The sequence below is a fragment of the Schistocerca piceifrons genome, chromosome 4, assembly GCF_021461385.2.
Source record: "Schistocerca piceifrons isolate TAMUIC-IGC-003096 chromosome 4, iqSchPice1.1, whole genome shotgun sequence".
Taxonomy (NCBI): Eukaryota; Metazoa; Arthropoda; class Insecta; order Orthoptera; family Acrididae; genus Schistocerca; species Schistocerca piceifrons.
In genome coordinates this window covers 275,909,559-275,933,031 of record NC_060141.1, presented here as the reverse complement: position 1 = coordinate 275,933,031, position 23,473 = coordinate 275,909,559, and the positions used below count along the sequence as shown (strand labels likewise).

Genomic DNA, 23,473 nt, shown 5'->3' with positions numbered 1-23,473 from the left:
GGTAATTTTGTTGTTACATTTAGTGGCATATGTGCATACTGCCTACAAAATGTGTTGTTAATGCAGTTGGTAGTAAAGAAGTAATAATTTAAAACGTCATGCCTGATGCTGAAGGTTCTGTTCGAAGAACGAAACTATACTGAGCAAGACATTTTGTTCTCTTCATTATTTTGTTTAGCGGTATCATCAAGAAAATGTTTCGGAAATGTTGGAAATTACGCCTAATGTTTGTTGGAAGACGATAAGCGCTCTCACTCTCAAACACTAGACGAATATAGTCTGGTTAATTTGTGTGCCATGTGTTACACTGCCTCAAGGCGTATAGTCTACACAGTTTCTAACTTAAATACTTGTCGTATTGGATTAAACCTTTACATAAGCTCGTACCTCTTGAGAAGTAGATTATGACAGCATTGGCAAGGTATTCCTGTTAAGCTATTCCGTCTCCTTTTGAAAGTGGCTAGTGACTGAAACGTGTCAGGAAAATTTATATGTTATTTGTAGCCAATAAAGACATAAAGTTAATTTAAAGAAGTGCAACTAAGTCAGCTTCATCTCATTTTGCACTTACGCGATGTAGCCCTCACATAAGATACCCTTGTAGTAAGTTGTTTGTGGACATGTACTGAACATTTCTGACACGTTAAAGCACTATATAATATCGAGACAGCGACGCGGTTCACAACTGGTTCTCGCTTTTAATATTTCTGTCACTGCTGTCAGCAATGGATGTTTTTACTTCGCCACCGGCAATGGAGGGTGAAACTTCGACAAATCCAGCCAATCGTGCTGGTGAAACGTCAGTAAAATCATTAGATGAACGTCGGCCGAAGAAACCGAGACAGGAGCCAATAGGCAGTTCGTCAACAAGTGGCCGCGAAAGCCTTAACAATTTTGTTTTTACTTCACCTTCCACATAAAAAAGTGAGCGGCGAGTTCTAGATTTTGAATTAGTTGTCGAAAGAAAATTGTAATCGCTGATTAACTTCTTGGCGTAGTTTGTTTTGTTTGTACGTTTGAACTCGTTTTAGATATGCACTCCTATTCTCTTAGTGAAGTATGTAATATTTTGTTAGCGCTGTAGAATTTTTTCGTACCAAAAGTACAGTAAGAATACAGTGGTGCAATAGAACAACTATGCCCAGCCTTACGCAGGAACTGATTTCTGTTTCAAACTTATGAAACAAAGAGAATCACAACCAACAAACAAAGAAAAAGAAACAGAATGCTAGGAAACAACCAAGTGAATTTTACTGCCTGTGAAGCGGTATCACTTACATGAGTGAATCATGAAGAATAATTTACTAACGGCAGCAAATAGAAAAGGACCGTATAGCAGGCAAACTAAAACAGAAGACATAAAGTAGGAACAGCAGAGAAATTTGACATTTACCAAAACTTAAGAAAACTAAATTAAACTAAATGTCACGACACACACACACACACACACACACACACACACACACACACACACACAGCCATCTCACTGGTTCGATGCAGCCCTCCACGAATACCTCTCTGTGCCAACCTCTCCATCTCAGAGTAGCACTTTCAACCTACGTCGTCAAGTATTTTCTGGATATATTCCAATTTCTGTCTTCCTTTACATTTTTTTACCTTCTACAGCCCCCTCTAGCACCATTGAAGTGATTCCCTGATATCGTAACAAATGTCCTATTATCCTGTCCCTTGTCCTTGTCAGTGTTTTCCACACATCCATTTCCTCTCCGATTCTGCACAGCCGGCCGGAGTGGCCGAGCGGTTCTAGGCACTACAGTCTCGAACCGCGCGACCGCTACGGTCGCAGGTCCGAATCCTGCCTCGGGCATGGATGTCTGTGATGTCCTTAAGTTAGTTAGGTTTAACCCATTACTGGCAATTGTCCCTTTTTTGGGACGCGTATGTTTTACTTATTTCTACATAAGCAATGGAGCTTTTAGCCTTTATTGTTGCACCTGTAGGTTCAACTAACTGCTATAATGCCTGTAACTGTAAAATAAATAACTTTTTTCTAGGTACTTCACATCAGGAAAATTATAAACTTGCCGAATTTTTGTTCTCGCACTTGGCAGCACTGTATGTCTGCTGGTAGTTCCTGGACGACAATGCTGTGATTTAGTTGTCTGGGCGTGTTTGTTGTGAACATACGGATGTCCGTGTAAAATTAAGTATACTTCAGATTTTTTCAAGTAAGTGCAATATCGACATATTTTATGTGTCCCAATAATGGGACAACGGCATGTTACATTATCATTTATTGTTGATGTGCCCTATTCTTGTATAAACGTATTATACAGAGAACAATTGCATTTTACGTTCTTTATATCAGCTTTTTTTCATATTCTATTCGAATTTTACGATTCCAACAGGATAAAAAGATGCCGCGAGGACTTACACTTGAAGAAATTCTACCAGATCTAGAGAACCATCAAGAGAGTGACGATGCAGATAATGACGTAGAATTGGCGATTATTCCACCAGATACAGATGTAATAACAGATGAAGAAGACATTGACGAAAATGTACTCAACAATGAGTCTGTTGTACAAGATGTAGCCGGTACTTAAGAGGTCATAACTAGCCGAGATGAAGCGACAAATTACAGTACTATTACTCCTCTGAGTTCTACTAAAAGATACTGACGGTCAAAGAAAAAGGAAATATCTGTTACAATGCCACAGCTCATTGAAGAATACAATGCCCATATGGGTGGCATAGATCCACTGGACAAGCAGATATCACTTTATAGGACGAGGATAAGGTGAAAGACATGGTGGTGGCCATTATTCACACAGATGATAAATATCTGCGGAGTAAACACATGGCGTGCATACCAAATTGCTAACTCTAATGAAAAGCTCTCACTTTTGGATATCCGACGGAGAATAGTGATGTTTTACCTATCAAAGAAAACAGGATCAGCACCAAAACGCAAAGAACCACAAGGAAGCAAATTGATGGGAGGACGGGTGAGCACAGATGTACGACTAGATCCAGGAAATCATTTCATTGTGTCAAGTAAAACAGAGATGACATGTGTTTAACGCAAGAAAAAAACAACAAAAATTTCTTAATAGGTGCAATTTTGGTGTAAACGACAAGTGTTTTCCTTCATTTCATACGGAATAGACATTTAATAATATTAAAACATTCTTTATTTATTGTTTGTGTTGTTTCTTACAATATTATGCATGGAAAATAAGATTGTGAATTTGGATAGCGCATTTGGCCAATGTCCCAAAAATGGGACGGTCTGTAGTTTTTGTTCTAATAAACTGAAAATTTTCAAAACAACTTTTTATTCAATTAATCACTCAATGTAACGTATTTATGTATAAAAGTTTGCAAAAAATGATCCGACAGAGTTTTGGCCAGTAGTGGGTTAAGTAGATCTAAGTTCTAGGGGACTGGTGATCTGAGAAGTTAAGTCCCATAGTGCTCAGAGCCATTTCATTCTGCACAGAACCTCCTCGTTCCTCACCTTATCCGTCCACCTAATTTTTAACATTCGTCTGTAGCACCACATCTCAAATTCTTCGAATTCCTTCCCTTCCGTTTTTCCCACAGTTCATGTTTCACTACCATACAATGCTGTGCTCCAAATGTACATTCTCAGAAATTTCTTCCTCCAAGGAAGGCCTATGTTTGGTACTAGGAGACTGCTCTTGGCCAGGAACGCCCTTTTTGACAGTGCTAATCGGATTTTGATATCCTCCTTGCTCCGTCCTTCACTCGTTATTTTGCATCCCAGATAGTAGAATTCATTAACTTCATATACTGCGTGACCATCAATCCTGATGTTAAGTTTCGCGTTTTTCTCATTTCTGCTATTTCTCATTACTTACGTCTTTCTTCAAGTTACTCTCAGTCCATATTATGTACTCAGGAGATTGTTCATTTCATTCAGCATATCATGTAATTCTTCTTCAGTTTCACTCAGGATAGTAACGTCATCCGCGAACCTTACCGCTGATATCCATTCACCTTGGATTTTAGTTCCACTCCAGAACTTACTTTTAATTCCATTATCGCTTTTTCGATATGATATTGAACAGTAGGAGCGAAAGACTGCAACCCTGTATTATACTCTTTTTAGTCTGAGCACTTAGTTCTTCGTTATTATTCCCTCTTTGCTCCTGTACATATTGTATATTACCCGTCTCTCCCTACAGATTACGCCCTATTTTCCTCAGAATGTAGAACATCTTGCACCATTTTACTTTATCTAATGCTCTTCCAGGTCAAAAAATCCTATGAATGTATCTTGATTTTCCTTTAGTCTTTCCTCCATTATCAACCGCAACGTCAGAATTGCCTCTCTGGTGCCTTTACATTTCCTATGGCCCAAATGCTTGTCATCTAACACATCCTCAGTTTCTGTTAAACTGTTCACGGTAACACACTCTTTGCCCTACCTCCTACTCATATCGAATCCTGCTCCCATTATAACATTTTCCGCTGCTGTTGATATTACTCTTCTGACAGAAATCCTTGGCTTCTTTCCATTTCACTTCACCGATCTTTACTATATCTAGATTGAGCCTTGCATTTCCCTTTTCAGATTATCTAGCTTCCCTACTACTTTCAAGCTTCTGACATTCCATGCCACGACTCGTAGAACATTATCCTTTCGTTGATTATTCAGTCTCTTTCTCATGGTTACCTCCCTGTTGGCAGGCCTCTCCCGGAGATCCGAATGGGGACTATTTCGAAATCTTTTCCCAATGGAGAGATCAACAGGACACTTCTTCAATTACAGGTCACATGTCCTGTGGATACACGTTACGTGTCTTTACTGCAGTGGTTTCCATTGTCTTCTGCATCCTGATGTCGTTGATCATTGCTGATACTTCCGCCTTTAGGGGCAGTTTCCTACCCAAAAGACAAGAGAGTGCCCTGAACCTCTGTCCGCTCCTCCACCCTCTTTGAAAAAGGTCGTTGGAAGAATGAGGATGACTTCTTATGTCGGAAGCCTTCGCCCCAAAGAGTGGTGATTAATCGAAATTTTAGCAGTCGGCACGCATACAGAACTGGAAAGGTAAGCATCCAATCAAACAGACAGGTAACAGAGAATGTCTATACCTAATGAATAGTAGTAACATGAGGTAGCAAGTCAGTGCATAGAAGATAGGAAAACCTTCAGAAAGTAAGAAAATTCAGACACAAAGAAGAAAATAAAAGTTGAGTAAACATTTAACAAGGCAATTTAAGTGCATAATTGTGTCCAACAGCCACTGGCAAGTCAGTCTCGATATACGCAACCCTGCTTTTTGAAAGAGAGACTACTAAGTAAGGAGCGAAATGCGACTATTGGATGATGGTCACGCAAGCTAAATACGGAATTTAAATCTCTATGGTTGTTTAACATAAGATAGGCTTTGGACATTACATTCTCTACAGGAGACGTAGGCTGCTATGAACTGCAACTGCATGTCCCTTTGAGTTGTATTTTTGAGCGCAATTAACTAGCCGTTTGTGAACGCGTGAATACTGCTCTAACGCACAGATTTAAGGCTGCCGCTTCCAGAGGACTGGGCTACTCACGGTAGATGTCGAGCTTCCAGGAGTCCTCCAGCGAGCTGTCGGGGATGAGCGGCGTGCTGGCGCGGCACGTCAGCAGCTTCCCACTGTCCTCCATGGTCGGCACGAACGTCAGCGTACTGGTGGTCACGTTGCCGTCCGGACTCGACTGCAACAGGCACCGCCGAGGTTCCAATCATACTTCACCGTCGAGTACTGGCCCACATGATTTCAGTGTATTAAACTGTGTGTGTTGAAATATCAACCCATTAAATATATGCTGTTCAGCAATTTTGATTGGACGGGTCGGGGGGGGAGTGACGGACCAAAGGGATGGTTATGGTGAGTAAAAAAAGAATTTTGGTTTTGGTTCTCTTTGACCACTGGACACTTTTTCCTACGTATATCTTTTATATCAAAACTCAGAAGTTAGCACAGGATATTCGAGTTCTTATCCACTATCGATCCGAGTTCTGTTCGGCCAAATACCAGGAGAGTTGGTACTGGGGCAGATAGGATTCCAGTTGGAATGTTTTTAGTTGGCGTTTCCAGACATCGCTTCTGCTTTATTTCCAAAGAAAAACTTCTCGGTAAGCTTGGTCGGAAACGGGGGATTTATGACATATTTGTTACCCTCCAAAATTTAATGTAAATAATGAAATTTTGAGAGTACATTTGTGTAGGTAAAATATTTAATGGATTAACACTACAAGAACGTACATGCATTGTGTTGTACAGATGCCAGATATCATATTGTTGGAAGGAGTACCACATCTGTTGCAGTTGGTCGATCAATGCAAGGATGACACTGGAGTTTTCGTCCGATGAAATCCCATATTTGCTTGATTGCAGACAGATCTGGCGATCGAGCAAGCCAATACAACATGTCGACACTTTGTAGAACATGTTGGGCTACAACAGTGGTATGTGGCCAACGTTATTCTGTTGGAAAACACATCCTGGAATACTTTTCACGAATGACAGCACAATACGTTGAATCATTAGACTGACTTACGGTTTTTCAGTCAGGGTGCGTGGGATAACCACAAGACTGATCCTGCTGTCATACGAAATCGCAGCCCAGATCATAACTCCACGTGCAGTTCCAGTGTGTTTGGCGCACAGACAAGTTGATTTCAGGTGTTCAACTTGCCTCCTCCTTCTCCTAACCTACACACGGCCATGAGCGGCACCGAGGCAGAACCAGCTTTCATCAGGAAACGCAATAGACCTCCACTCCGCCTTCAATTAGCTCTCGCTTGACACCACAGATGTCGCAAATGGTTGTTGTTTGATGTCAATGGGACGCACGCTACATGGTGACTGGGTCGGAATTGTCCTTGAAGTAACAGATTTGTTACCGTTCGTTACGTTACGGTGGTACCAACTGCTGCTGAAATTGCAGCTGCAGATGCAGTTACTAGATGTGCCATAGCCATACGCCGAACAGGATGGTCGTCCTCTCCGATTGCCATGAGGCCGACCGGAGCCTGGTCCTCTTGCGACTGTGCCTTCTCGTGACCACCGCGCCAACAGTAGAGGCTACATGCTTTCCTAGTCTTTCTGCAGTATCGTAGAAGAATCATCAGCATCTCATAGCCCTGTTACACGACCTCGATCAATGGGTTATTGATTTTGGCGTCATTGTCGCCTTAAAGTCATTCTTGACCAACTTCAACTCACCATGCCTAATCTCAAAGGTAACTAACCCTCACGACCGTTACAGCATGTATTTAAAGCAAACCACATTTGAATCCTCATAGTGGTGATACCAGCACCACTGGCCTGAGATTTCAATAGACATCATCTTTCATACCTATAAACAGACCTATCAACTTTCATTTATGTCGCACAATTCTTTCGTGGTGCTGGTATTTGTTTCCTTTAGTGTATTTTTGGGACAACGCGTTCTAGACAAAAAAGTGAAGGCTAAGTGAGTATTTGAATATCCGTTTATGTATATAGCTTAGAGACGTCGAAGGGTTCCTCAACATACTCACTTCTTACACTCTTTCCACCACCAGTTTATGTAGTTATTCCAAACGTTGGAGTAAGGGGATGGAGTACACAAGTGTTCTATCACCAAGGTGACACCAGTGATTTACACAACCTAACGACAGTTTCCACAAACGAGGAGCGAAATGGGAATGAAGACTTCTCAAGCCATTTAAACTGAAGTATCGTAATTCGTTCTGCATGTTTTTTATTCCTTTTTCAAAGAGTAAAAAATCAGTTACATGCAGTACATTATTTTTCATCGATCCTGAGTTTGGAAATAGCACCACCTGTTCTCCAGAGTAATAAGAAGAGGGATTCGTATTGCTATCAACACTGGGATACACACGGTTTGTTTTATTGAGCTTTTGCTTTATAAGAGGCGTTTGGAGTTTAATTCAGGGTATCGGCACTAATTTTTGTGATTTACGGTTGTTAGAAATAGATATCGTCCACTGCCAGAACTGACCAGCAATTATTTATCATTTCATTGATTTATCGTGTTCTTGTGTGTTGTCACGAAGGAAAATTTCCATGGACTTGGAGATAATTATTGAATACATTAACAAATATAAACAGTTATTCAAATCAGCACTATCTGTAAACTGCTAAAAACTCATTTTGTGTATTCAGGCCGAATTTACAATCGAAAACCTTGGAGGAAAGCTGCTTACTGTAAAAACCTTCCACTTATTCAGTTACAGTCAATTGCTGCCATTTAATCTTACTGACAGCCGAATATCTACATGTCCACATTTATATTACGATACCATACGACTGGTGTTATCCTGCTAGGAAAAAAGTTCGCAATACCGTTCGAAACTAGTGAGAGACACACTCGAACTCTACTCTTCACCCAAAAGCTGGTGGGAAAAAAGGCTGGGATGTAAGGTACTATCTTTATCCTTTTTAATGGGTAATAGGTTCAAGTGATGAGATGCTGGTGTTGGAAACAGCTTACCGCTGAGGACAATATCTATTGTTACTTAACATCAGAGTTCGCTACACACTCCTGCTCAAAAACCACGCTGCAGTCCAGGTAACCGAAGCCAACATACACTACCATAACTCATGAAAAAGATGCATCACAGCACTAATTACACTTCAAAATTGTTGTAAAAAAACCAGCACTTGTAATTGACGTGTCATAATGCAACACATGTACTATGTAAAATGTCCTAAAAAACAGCAGAGGGGGAGATTTGATCGTGCATTCTCCTTGAGAACCATCGACAAACTGCTGAAACTTGAGACCCTCTCACATCCTTCTCTCTTTCCATCCATCCACCTACGTGGACGACACAGGCTTTTTCAAACGACCAGCCGCTCCACACAATGCCTCGTGGCAGGAAGTGTCCGCTGACCGCCTTGAGGCGATGGTCCTTAGCCAACACAAAAGCGTGTATAGTGGAGTAAACAATAGAGAATAAAAGGATGACCGCATCAGGTGCAAATTGTTCATCTAAAATATAGCGACACGTCTCCCACATGCCACTCCGTGGTCAGTGTGTGGCTGTGGCCGGCGACCACCCACTGTAGACAGCCCCCTCCCCCCCCCCCCCCCCCCCGCACCACCTCTTTCCCCCAGCAGTCCACCTTTCTGCGATGGATAACAGTTGTACTTACCATCAAAGAAATTCTTTCTTGCAATCAGCTAAACGTATTTTTTGGAAATATAGGGCCCCACCAGAACAACAACGAAATTCCGGATGACGCTCCAGATGGGTTTTTCAGAAGCCGGGTGCTATGGAAACAGGAAGTCTTCCGCCTGAAGTGACCAAAGCCTCACACCACAGTGTCTTCACCACAGCCAGCTCCAGCGAGCACACTGCTGGGCGTCCAGTGCTATCGACGCCGAAAAAAGCTACACATATTGTAGAGTGTGATGCTGTCATTCCTCAGAGTAAAACCATGCTAAAAGGAGACTATCCCAACCGTTGGTTGTTTGTCCAAAGGGACAACTGCGAAATCTTAAGGAACTCAGCCACCACGCCTTTCCGAGCACTGGACTGTGACATCAACGTGACTCCTGTATTAAAGCAACTATATCACGGCAATAATAAATGTCCTCTTTCCACGAAAATAACCACAGGCCATTTGCTTTTAGTTTTATGAGCAAAATGGTATAGTTTTTATATTCAACTGCAGGATACAATTCACATCTCATAATTTTGCGACATCCAGTGAAGTGCATTGTCACCCATTACAGATGATCAAGTAAGTTACAAACATTACTGACACGTAAAATAACAGGAGACAACACAATCTTTCACGCCATTAGCTCACATATCTGAAAAAAAAACTCAATCGTTTCACGTTCGACAACAAGAAGCTATTATTCAAAAGGACGTAACGGTTTTGTACACTACGGCAGTGATCATTTTACAGTTGCAATACTATGTCATACAGGCGTTCATGAAACAAATTGTGAGCATCTGCCTTGTAATAGAATCTCGTAAGATTTTACCACGCACCTTTCTGACATCAAAAACAGTTACCATCTGCATGTTCACATTTGACATTTTTTATGCATAACTCACCACTAACGACATGTCTAAAATTTCTGTCATACAACAGCAGGTTCTTGCGTTCTAGTTTTGCAAGACAATTGATCATCACTACCGTTTCTCGCCATCAACTCGTATGTCTAAGAAACAACCCGCCATCATTTCTAGATTGCACAATGAGCTGTAATTCAAGTGGTGTCTACTTTATAATTGGAAGTTATGATGTGTGAAATAACGCCTACTTTTTTAACACGCAATCGTGGCCACAATAATAAAAAAACAGTCATGAGTCCACGAGAGTAGGGACAGCTGATTTCAATTAATCTTATGAGCAAAATCGTTGCTGTTTTGAGGGAACTATAAGCATCCAGACTTTATCCAGTTATAGCACTCTTTCTATCACACTTCCCCTACTACTACTAAGTATATTACTTCATCAATAACTGCATGCTGGCAATACGAAAGAATACTGAGCGAAAGCCAAGGCTGGGTGGACATTTCTCATAAGTTTTTCCTTTCACGTGGCACGACTGTGTCTTAAAAAGAGAGGCGTAATCGACCTATGAGCCGCCATAGGTTAAAAACATGATCGTAACGGCTATGTTACTGTCACATGCGGTATTGGTTCTACAGGTGCTCACTAGTATCGCTAGCGATATCCATGTTAAAATCTATACAAGCCATATAAATTGAGGTACGGCATTATCTCCGATTGAAGTGGTTTTTCCACACAAATACCTCGTCACTGAATATAGACCTTGACCGCTGGAATGCGTATTAATACACCAACAGTGCTGTTAGACGTTGCCTACGGTGCTAGCTCGTTATAAAGTCGCTGTGTTTTTAACATCTGGCTGCTTGTAAGGGGATTACGCCTCTCTTTCTAAGACACAGTGGAACCACGCGCAAGGAAAAACTTATGAGAAATGTCCAGACCAAAATAAAGTACACTAACCTAACTTTCCTCTTCTGCATCTAGACAGTTTCCTTGTGCTGCGGCAAGCACATGGGCTTTCCATCCAGTAGAACCATGGTTAGAGTACCAGAAATGTCACTGCCATTTTTATTTCCCGCCAATTCCAAGTGCCTCTGGTGGTATAATTGTGTTAGTAGAGCGCTCTTGGGCTTTCTGGCCAGAGGGACCAGGGGTCGTGTCCCTGAAAGGGCACTGCCAGTTTTTATTTCGCACCAATTCCCGGTTTGGTGGTGGTGGGGGGGGGGGGGGGGGGGGGGGAAATCAGCACAGTCCTGGGACAACGTAATTCCCACCAAAATTCGAAATTCACACACCAACCGGGGGTTGGGGAGGGTGGAAAGGAGGGACAGGGGCTGGGGCCCACCTGTAGGCTGAGAAAAAACACATGATATTATCGTAGAATGGGGGAGGGCCTAATCGGGGACGGGGGAGATTAATTGATCAATTTCATTTAATTCAATTTGCGTATCAGTTTCATAGCAAAAGTGTCCTGTTGCCGCCAGGTCCCAACTACTGCTAAGGCATGACAATAGAAAATAAATTTCGGTTAAAATACGGTGTACTAGTCCCTTATTTTGTCCACGATATTTAACTATGAGGTGCTAGGAGCATCTTCGCAGATGCGGGTCAGCAGCAACTCTCTAGACAAAATATAAGATTTTCAGACTTGTTGAACGACAGCTAAAGCCCGTTAGTTATTATTGAGATTACCTGCGAAAGAATCCATCTACATATACTCATAGAAAACTGTAATATATGTTCTATGAATTTGACTTTAACAGGCAGCGTGTAATCAGAACATACTCACTTGAATAAAATAAACGAATTTGAGAACAGTGCAATTAGAGGGGATTGTCGCATGTTCATTTAGTACGTCCCCTAAATGAATTATTAGTGGCCCTGTAAAAGAGAACACTGGCTGCTTTGGAGCTCTGCAAACATTGTATATTTGGTGGAAGGAGGTCAGCCGGCCGGAGTGGCCGTGCGGTTCTAGGCGCTAAGTCTGGAGCCGAGCGACCGCTACGGTCGCAGGTTCGAATCCTGCCTCGGGGATGGATGTGTGTGATGCCCTTAGGTTAGTTAGGTTTAATTAGCTCTAAATTCTAGGCGACTGATGACCTCAGAAGTTAAGTCGCATAGTGCTCATAGCCATTTGAACCTATTTGAAGGAGGTCATGTGACCCGCCACCGCTGATCTAGGTCATGGCAGTGAAGTGGTGTGTGTCTGCGTCATCATGCTGCATAGAATGAACATAATAAAATGGGTCGGCGTGGAGACGTGACAGAATGGCAGTCTATCTCACCCTATTTCCGGGAAAACATTGAGAGGGGAAATGCATACAATGGGGATTGGGAATTAGGCACCTGGTAGAAGACCTCTCTCAAAGTGTCACATTAAGATGCCCGTCTTTGACGGGCCAGACAACGCGTAAACTTGAAAGTAGCTGACTGGAGGCGTGTAGTAGGGCCTGTGGAGAAGTGTTTTTGCTTCTTTTGAAATAACGCAAGATGCTGAGTGCACAGACGGCTCAATAAGATGTTCACCCCGTACTGTGTCCCTCTTACATCTGAGTGGCATGAATAATAAACCCTACCACAAATGTCAGCAGACAGAAGAACGTGATGTAAACCACTTGATGCTTTTCTGCAGTTTCTTCGAAGCACAACAAAACAGTTTCCTCAAAATTTTGTGAAGTTAAAGGTTTCCTTCCGCAACTGCTACAGTTTTATTGCGTCATGAACATCTCAAATATGAGAAAAGTGGTGGTGGTGGTTAGTGTTGAACGTCCCGTCGACAACGAAGTCATTAGAGACGGAGCGCAAGCTCGGGTTAGGGAAGGATTGGGAAGGAAATCGGCTGTGCCCTTTCAAAGGAACCATCCCGGCATTTGCCTGAAACGATTTAGGGAAATCACGGAAAACCTAAATCAGGATGGCTGGAAACGGCATTGAACCGTCGTCCTCCCGAATGCGAGTCCAGTGTGCTAACCACTGCGCCACCTCGCTCGGTATATGAGAAAAGCCTTTTGGTTCTATACGACATAATAATGACTGTACATACGTTTGGTGTGTTATCGGTGGTTGCATGTGTAATCTCACAGTTTCGTCTATAGTTGCTACGTCACGTTTCCTTATCTGTAAGTATTATACCTGTAGGGATTGGACAAAAATGTGGAAACAACTCGAGAAACGCAATATTGAACAGAAATGCAGATTCTAGACCAGCCTGCAGGTCCTGATGTTGCATTTGGTCACTGACAGCACCTGTGCAAAGTCCTCAATAATCTACAGTTCTCAGTCGTACTGAGAACAGTGTTCTGTGTATTTGTGTGTTCATTGTGTCGGAACTAAATGAATTATTACGTTGCCAAATTGTTGGTGCTCGTATGGTAGATGATTCTGCAACAAAATGGTTCAAATGGCTCTGAGCACTATGGGACTTAACATCTGAGGCCATCAGTGCCCTTGACTTAGAACTACTTAAACCTAACTAACCTAAGGACATCACACACATCCATGCCCGAGGCAGGGTTCGAACCTGCGACCGTAGCAGCCACGTGGTTCTGGACTGAAGCGCCTAGAACCGCTCGACCACAGCGGCCGGTTGATCCCGCAACCAAACTAAGCGACGTGTTTAGTGATTCAAGACACTCCATATCGATAGTTTATACCGCATACAAGAAAAACGGGAAAACACCCGCTTAGTCACAATATGGATGACAGTGTGCAATGAGTGATCGCGACAGATGGCCATTGAAGAGGAGTGTTTAGAAACATAACCGGATGACAGCTACAAAAGTCACTGCAGAACTTAAAATCGCAGTGCGAACTCTGTCAACACCAAAACAACAGCGACAGATGAGTGATTCGAATGCCCGTAATAGGAAAACGTGCCGAAGCCACAAAAGAAAGATTACGGAGCAGTTGAAGTAAGTAACATGGTCGGATTAGTGTTGTTGTACACTTTTTCCAATTTCTGGCCGAGTTTATGTCCCAAGGGAGAAACACAGCGGGACTTCGGTGAGGATTTGAGCAGCAATGCCGTGGTATTTCATAGGCAGCGTCATTACTCCGCAAAGGTCACATTACTATGAAGCTTTATTGGATCATTTTGGCCTGCGAGATCCATCCCTTGGTACAATATTTGTTCCACAATGGTGATGCTATCTTCTACGACGACGCGACCCTATTCAGATAGCGCAAAATATCCAGAACTAGTTCTGTGAGATACGAGATGAATTGTTGCATCCTTTCTGGCCACCACAGTCATCAGATCTGGATAGTGTAGAGCCATTGTGGTCTAATTTGGAGAGAAGGGTGAGTGATCGCTATCCAACTCCATCATCGTTACCTGCCCTTGCCGCTATTTTGCATTACGTGTGGTATAATATTTCCCTGAAAACCATGCAGGACTTCTTTTTATCCATTCTGAGACAACTGGAAGCTGTTTTTAAGTCTAACGAGTCTCCCACACCGTATTAGACATGTTAATGTGTTTCTTGGGTTTACTCATATTTATCCACCGTAAAATAATTTAAAACCATTGTCCAAATCATTTATGTTGTGATTTTTCTGTACACCGTATGTGATTTTATAATTATAAGAGCTGTTTGCGATATGGTTCAATACACGCAAGCCAAAGGCCACTTCATAAAAGCAGTGTATGGGCAGTGCATCTCTAGCCTGGAGGTAGTGCTACGATGTTTTGGGAGGGTTTTTCGTACAGTTTATAAACCAAGACATTCATTTCAAGATTCCGGTGACCAAGAGTTGAACTTTCATGTAAACCTTAATTTGAGTACGATGTGGAAATTCCTATGTTCCAAGGTAACAACACTGTTGATAAATTACCCAATAGATTCGCATTCTGCGACTATACTTTGACGTCAGCTGTTCGCGAACCCGGGTATCCCGCTTATAGCGAGCGGTCGTCTTAATCTCGTCGGCTACCGGAGCGCGCCTCCTAGACTGATCCAAACTCTTATCTGGTCATTGTGCTTCTTTTTCCTCAGTCATGACTGCCCTTATGCTTTCATAATTCCTGACTCTCTCACAGGGAGATAAATATTCGTAACTTTAGCCTGTCAGCGCGTGGATACATATTGAATACTTGCATTTCTGGACACTTATTGTGAAGATACAGACACTATATATACACAGACATTGTAACCGTCTAAAATACTGATCAAGTTCCTTGCCTGGATGACACTCAGACACCATTTCACATCTCTATGGGCCTGCGGAATCTCTCGATTTTAATCCCGTATAAAATGTCTGGGACTGTTTGGAACAGCGGATGAAACATACCAAACAACGTCTCACGTGTTAGAAGCTCCAAGTACGGGATCTAATCACGACTGTCCTCAGCTTGATATTGTGTAGATTAAGAAAATCTCGTCGAAATGCGGCTATTATTTTGTCCAACGTACGTAGTAGATAGCTCTGCATAGTGACTTCTGTTGAAGAGTAGAAAGTGTGGTGCGACTCACCGTCTCCCTGGTGTTGCGCAGCTGGACGCCGGCCTTCCACCAGGAGAAGACAGGCGGCGGCCGCGTGCCCACCGCCTCGCAGTCCACCTCCACCGGGGCGTCTGCTGACAGAGGCCGGTTACGGCCGCGGATGCGCACCGACAGCGGCCGAACTACAAAACACAGCCATTCAGATGTAGCCCGACCGTTCTTGCAAGAAGGTATTAACACTTACCATGAGCTCATCTTTTCTTTATAGCCACTGGGTGGAAGCCCTAACGTCTTCACCACTTCTCATTGTGGTACTATATGGGGTGTTTAATTAAAGTGTTACCTATTCCTGCAGGACGTGGTTATTCAGAACTAGAAGAAAAGTTCCAGAAACCAAATACATGCTGAGATGTGGGCCGCTTAACTTGTTACGGCGTATTATTTGCAGACGAAGAAGAATTCACAAGAGATGGCATAATAAATCGTTATTACACGCATGCCTCGGCAGGTGCAAATGATTGAGCCATCTTGTAGATAAGACATCAGGATCAATGTATGAACAGGAATTGCCAGTGAACCATAGATAGAACCATACTAAAAAGAATTTAACTCCGTCTGAAAGGCGTCGTAGGACCCGATGATACCGACCGATCACCGTGTCATTCTCCAGATAGGTGTCACTGGATACGGATACGGAGGGACACATAGTTAGCACACCGCTCTCCCCACAGTTTTCAGTTTTCGTAACCGGAGCCGCTACTTTTCAGTCAAGTAGTTCCTCAACTGACCTCGCAATGGCTGAGAGCAGCCCACTTACTAACAGCTCTCGGTCAACCAGCCAAGTACTAGCCCAGCCCGACAGTGCTTAACTTAGGTGATCTGACACGAACAGGTCTTACCACTGCGACAAGGCCTTTGGCATAGAACTACAAACTTTGCCAAGAAGAGTAACAGGCGTGTATCACCGAACTCTGCACGATGAATTGCCAGCCTTATTTGAGAACGTTATCCTTGCCGGAAGATAACTACTTGCCACCGCACAGTTTTCTATGGATCGTGCGAAAGTGAGTCACAGCGACGTTTCATGAGCAATGGATTTGTCGAAGAAGACGGGTTGGATGGCCTCCCCACTCATCACCCCAAAATCTCTTTGAAATGTGGCTATGGCGACATTAAAATGCATTACTGTATTCCCAACCCATCGACGATGTGCTGACGTTACAGAAGCGAGTGTCCAATGCATAGGACGCGATTCGAATGGACCGAGTATTCTAGAAATAGTACGTGATCCACTGTGAAGAAGGGCTGAAGCCTTTGCCACGATGTATGGTAATTATGGGAGCTCAAAACTAGGGGGGGGGGGGGGGGATAGGTCCGAAAAAATCTCACCAAATTTCATTTAAACAGAGGTTTGAGGAAGGGGATGGGTGGCAATGAAAATCAGATTTTAATTCCGAGAATATACGTTATAATAATGGATAACAGTTCGTTTTTTATTAATCCCGAGCATAGAAATTATTGAAGTGCACACCAGTATTTATGGCTTCTGTGCACTGAACTGAATACTTTCCACATTTGCATGCCCGGGATTCTCCAATTAGAAACAAGTGCTGCACAAGTGTTCGGTTTAATTCTGGTAATTGCCTGCCGCCATCGGTTGAAATCAGTGCGTGTCAGTCAGCTGTGATATTCTGCAAAGCATAGAACACCAATGTTACTATTTTAAACACGAACTTTCCTCGAAACTTTTACAATGCACATGTTAAATGGCCTGCCGTCAAGTTGAAACACACGTTCGTATAAGAAGATAATCGTTGCAGGATTAAGCTAAGCTGAAGTTCACTTACAAGAGTTCTCTCAGATACCACATAAATCAAGAGACTGAAAAGCACGTAATCATAGCGTTCAAAGGAAGATACAAAGACCTTTGTCTTCCATCTGAAAAATAAGTAAAGGTTTTTGAGTATCCATCGATACGGTTAATACTATTTTCGAGGAGCCTTTTTTTTCGTCTGCCTCTCTGTTTGTCGATACAGATACTATTTGTGGTTGACATGTTTAAAATAAAATGTTCTTCATCCCACATTATAAGTAAAGTGTAGTACAGTTTCTAAATCTATGTACTACACTTCTGGGTAAAACAGAGGTGAAAATGATAACTACGTTTAAGTTGCACTATAACGAGTTTAATTAAATTGCTTATCTTGAAACCTGTCAAATAACAGTGAATATACACAGGATGTCCATTACTATAAAGGATAACGTTTTGTTTCATAAAAATAATTCCGAGTAACCTGAAAGGTATTTTTAGTGGTATGAAACTGAAACATGAACGTATCAAATAAATCTGTTTAACAATTACAGGGTAAATTTAACGTAAGGTGAAGGGGCCCTCCCACATCGCAAAAAGGGATAGAGAGGAAGGGGAGGGCGGGGGATCGGGTCATTCGTAATTAATGGGTCTTCAAACTACGAGCAGCATTGTTGTAGTGTCTGCTTCTAAGTAAAATACAGACGGTAATGAGAACACAGATTGGTCCATACATGAACAGGTATTGCTTTCCGGACATCCCACTGTAGTACCCCTTGTAGATGGCGATTGTCGTCAGATGGGACTGTTAACCTCCACGACTTTTTTTTGTCTTTACTAGAGAGGACAAGGATTTTGTGAGTCTGTGAATCACGTGTGATAATAAAAGGGCACTTGAATTGATCAAACTAAATATTATGATCACTGCCCACTCTATACTGAATGTCGCATGTTGATATGTGACGCTTTAAGGAGAGTAGGTCTGCAAAAGGGGACAGAGACCAAAGGGGGATCATTCTAGCGACGGTGCGAATCGCAAGGGGGAAAATCCACTGACGTGAGCGGCTTTCACGAAGGGAAGGCTCTTATGACTCGGCACCAGGGAACGAGCATCTCTGAGACAGTGAAGCTGGTCCGTGTGCTACTGTCATGAACATCTGTGGAATGTGATTGGAGTAGTAGGCGACAAGCTATTGGATGGTCATGCCACGTGATAGAAAGTGGAGGTCCAAGGCTTGCCCGCTATGTGAAGTAGGTTAGGCGGTGACCTGTGGAAGATCTGATGACAGTGTACAATGCTGGATCAAGTGAAAGAGTTTCGGAGCACATCGTTCAGCTCAAATGTTGAACATGGGCTTCCGCAGCAAACGACCCTTACGAGTTGCCATAATGACCCAATACTTTGTCGCTTAAGACTGCAATAGGCACGGTACCGTCGAGATTGGACCCGGATCAATGAAAAATGGTTGTGATGCTCAGCCACAACATTATCAGGTAAGACTGCAGCAGCATCAGGATCATCGAAATTGGGCTGTGGTGCTGTGAAAACACGTCGCCTGGTCGAGAGAATCAAATTTCTTAATACAATGGGCTTGTGGTCGTGTCCGAATACGTTGTCATCCTGGAAAATGACTGCTCAACGTAAGTACAACACCACGGACACAGGTCTATTGGAACAGTCTTATGCCACGGTTGATTTTCACTTGGATTTCCGTGGGATCTGTAGTAATAATCGAAGAAAATATTTCTTTTTGTGGTATTAAGGTTGATACGTACAGGTGTCATCAAAGTGAGTCGGTCACTGAATTAAAACCACTTTACACAAACAAACAAAAATGGTTCAAATGGCTCTGAGCACTATGGGACTTAACATCTGAGGGCATCAGTCCCCTAGAACTTGTTGTTGTTGTTGTTGTTGTTGTCTTCAGTTCTGAGACTGGTTTGATGCAGCTCTCCATGCTACTCTATCCTGTTCAAGCTTCTTCATCTCCCAGTACTTACTGCACCCTACATCCTTCTGAATCTGCTTAGTGTATTCATCTCTTGGTCTCCCTCTGCGACTTTTACCCTCCACGCTGCCCTCCAATGCTAAATTTGTGATCCCTTGATGCCTTAGAACATGTCCTACCAACCGGTCCCTTCTTCTTGTCAAGTTTTGCCACAAACTCCTCTTCTCCCCAATTCTATTTAATACCTCCTCATTAGTTATGTGATCTACCCATCTAATTTTCAGCATTCTTCTGTAGCACCACATTTCGAAAGCTTCTATTCTCTTCTTGTCCAAACTATTTATCGTCCATGTTTCACTTCCATACATGGCCACACTCCATACAGATACTTTCAGAAACGACTTCCTGACACTTAAATCTATACTCGATGTTAACAAATTTCTCTTCTTCAGAAACGCTTTCCTTGCCATTGTCAGTCTACATTTGATATCCTCTCTACTTCGACCATCATCAGTTATTTTGCTCCCCAAATAGCAAAACTCCTTTACTACTTTAAGTGTCTCATCCCCTAATCTAATTCCCTCAGCATCACCCGACTTTATTCGACTACATTCCATTATCCTCGTTTTGCTTTTGTTGATTTTCATTTTATATCCTCCTTTCAAGACACTGTCCATTCCGTTCCACAGCTCTTCCAAGTCCTTTGCTGTCTCTGACAGAATTACAATGTCATCGGCGAACCTCAACGTTTTTATTTCTTCTCCATGGACTTTAATACCTACTCCGAATTTTTCTTTTGTTTCTTTTACTGCTTGCTCAATATACAGATTGAATAATATCGGGGACAGGCTACAACCCTGTCTCACTCCCTTCCCAATCGCTGCTTCCCTTTCGTACCCCTCGAATCTTATAACTGCCATCTGGTTTCTGTACAAATTGCAAATAGCTTTTCGCTCCCTGTATTTTACCCGTGCCACCTTTAGAATTTTAAAGAGACTATTCCAGTCAACATTGTCAAAAGCTTTCTCTAAGTCTACATATGCCAGAAATGTAGGTTTGCCTTTCCTTAATCTAGCTTCTAAGATATGTCGTAGGGTCAGTATTGCCTCACGTGTTCCAACATGTAAGCGGAATCCAAACTGATCTTCGCCGAGGTCAGCTTCTACCAGTTTTTCCATTCGTCTGTAAAGAATTTGCGTTATTATTTTGCAGCTGTGACTTATTAAACTGATAGTTCGGTAATTTTCACGTTGTCAACCCCTGCTTTCTTTGGGATTGGAATTATTATATTCTTCTTGATGTCTGAGGGTATTTCGCCTGTATCATACATCTTGCTCACAGAAGATAGAGTTTTGTCAAGACTGGCTCTCCCAAGGCTGTCAGTAGTTCTAATAGAATGTTGTCTACTAACGGGTCCTTGTTTCGACTCAGGTCTTTCAGTGGTCTGTCAAACTCTTCACGCAGTATCGTATCTCCCATTTCATCTTCATCTACATCCTCTTCCATTTCCATAATATTGTCCTCAAGTACATCGCCCTTGTATAGACCCTTTATATACTCCTTCCAACTTTCTGCTTTCCCTTCTTTGCTTAGAACTTGGTTTCCATCTGAGCTCTTGATATTCATACAAGTGTCTCTCTTTTTTCCAAAGGCCTCTTTAATTTTCCTGTAGGCAGTATCTATCTTACCCCTAATGAGATAAGCCTCTACATCCCTACATTTGTCCTCTAGCCATGCCTGCTTCGCCATTTTACACTTCCTGTCGATCTCATTCTTGAGACGTTTGTATTCCTTTTTGCCTGCTTCATTTGCTGCATTTTTATATTTTCTCCTTTCATTAATTAAATTCAATATTTCATCTGTTACCCAAGGATATCTACTAGCCCCCGTCTTTTTACCTACTTGATCCTCTGCTGCCTTCACTACTTCATCCCTCTAAGCTACCCATTCTTCTTCTACCGTATTTCTTTCCCCCATTCCTGTCAATTGTTCCCTTATGCTCTCCCTGAAACTCTGTACAACCTCAGGTTTAGTCAGTTTATTAAGGTCCCATCTCCTTAAATTCCCACCTTTTTGTAGTTTCTTCAGTTTTAATCTACAGTTCATAACCAATAGATTGTGGTCAGAGTCCACATCTGCCCCTGGAATTGTCTTACAATTTAAAACCTGGTTCTTAAATCTCTGTCTTTATCGTTACTTAATCTATCTGATACCTTCTAGTATCTCCAGGATTCTTACATCTATACAACCTTCTTTTATTATTCTTGAACCAAGTGTTAGCTATCCCTAGAACTTAGAACTACTTAAACCTAACTAACCTAAGGACATCACACACATCCACGCCCGAGGCAGGATTGGAACCTGCGATCGTAGCGGTCGCGCGGTTCCAGACTGAACCACCTAGAACCTCTAGGCCACGACAGCCGGCTTTACACAAACACATACGGTCGGTTAAATGATCGCAGATCAGGGTTAGGACACAGTCAGAACAGGAACGTCGGTCATAAACAGCGCAGGACCAATGCGCAAATTCAGAAAATCGACTGTGCACTCAAAACTCAGAACAAGAATTCCTCCGAGAACTCGGTCGAGCTGGAAACCCTTTCCTCGGTTTAGCAATTAGTATTTACACGGCTTCCTTAGTCACTGAATCCTGACACGTTGGGATTAATTCTCGTAAATTGTGGTAACATTTACATAGGACAAACAATACGTACGGTATAAGAGCGCGCACCGAACGCCGGCGACTCATACGCCTTGTGCTTCCCAACAAATCTGCCTTGGCTGAGCATTACATTTCTGCAGGTCATTTCATAGATTACGGGAATGTCGTTATACTGGCAACATCCTCGTAATACAGGAACTGAGTGGACAAGGAAGCCGTCGAAATAAGATCCAACTCAACGATTCATGGAAATTGCTCAATTCACTTCCCAGTTCCGAAAAAAGTAGTGTTCTGAGTCGTCTCTGTTTGTATTCCAACATATGCTGCTATATCCTAGCCGCACCCAGTTTTCAGTAGCGAGAACTACAATGTCCGAAGGGCAAAAACCAGTCGCGGCCAGAACACAAGCGAGGACGTCAACCACGCACCTTACCAAGAGATCAAACAAGGAGAGATTCCCATTAACACGTACTACTTAACCACGATATTATTGTCCTTGGCCGTTATCAGAAACACGTGGTGACGTTACAGTAAACAAGAACAGTGCTGACTCAGAAAAATGCATCGTATTGTCGATGCCTTCAGGTCGGTTGTTCACATACTATCGATCCTGATAACGCGCTGACACGCGAGAAAACGACGAAGTACTCTTACGCCCAGTACTAAAGTGCTGTGATTGACCAACACGCGTCTAAGCGACCGAATATCCGAACCATATGCTCTCTCCAGTACGCACGGCATGAGGACCCACAGTAGGCGGGCGTCGTAACCTGTTCGCTGGCTGCCAACGTCGTTGCTTCCGCGTCCTCCGTTGCTGTGGCATTATTTGCAGGCGCAGATAACAAACATACCATCAATTTGATGGATTTTCTGATTTCGCTTGCTGTATTTTGCTCTTAGATTGATTGTGTTTTATGTGTGACTGACATTATTGTACTGACATCTTATCTATGATGCGCGTGCGTTTACTCCACAGTACATCATTGTGGGAAGTGGTTTTTAATTCAGTCACCGACTGAGCTGGGAGACGGCTATCCGGTTAGGAGCCCGAATAACAGAATAAGAAATCTTCCTGTCCCTGATACGTGCCAGAAAGATGAGGGAATGTTTGTAAGAATTTGAAGCCATTTTGACTATTTTGCGACCGTGACCGTCTCAAGAAATATGTAAAGGTGTTTTTTTATTTTTTTTAACTACCGCTACCAGCCACAAACTTCGTCAACTATCGTATTACTTACTTATTTAGCGACATGTTTCGAGGTAATACCTCATCATCAGGCTAAATGGCAATCCAAAAGCAACTTTACAATAAGTCCATACTGATGTTACATAGACTTTTCGTAAATACTGTGATCATCCAGTGGAAGAAGAGAAAACTTAGTAAGAGATGATGTCACTTTGGAGGCTGGACTGATGTTTGCACGAAAATGTTTTGTAGCGGTCACCCGCTTTTTTCTTTTGGCGAGGCAGCCGCGTTGTGGGTCGCGGGGTGCCTCCATTTCTGTGGCTCTCCTGGTCACTGTTCCCGAATTGTCACTAACATAGCAGTAACTTGGAAAACGATCACAGACAGTTCTGTAGTGCAGTGGAC

At 42.6% G+C, this 23,473-nt stretch overlaps 1 protein-coding gene across 1 annotated transcript in view; it reads right to left on the bottom strand.

Annotated features, from left to right (window-relative positions):
* The window catches only part of LOC124795795 (nephrin-like), a 718,423-nt gene that overhangs the window by 73,630 nt on the left and 621,320 nt on the right, over positions 1-23,473 (bottom strand). Inside the window, exons 6-7 of the mRNA XM_047259875.1 lie at positions 15,489-15,640; positions 5,545-5,689 (exon numbers count right to left, since the gene is read on the bottom strand). Of these exons, the coding sequence (XP_047115831.1) occupies positions 5,545-5,689; positions 15,489-15,640 (297 nt within the window). The remainder of the gene's footprint in view (positions 1-5,544; positions 5,690-15,488; positions 15,641-23,473) is intronic.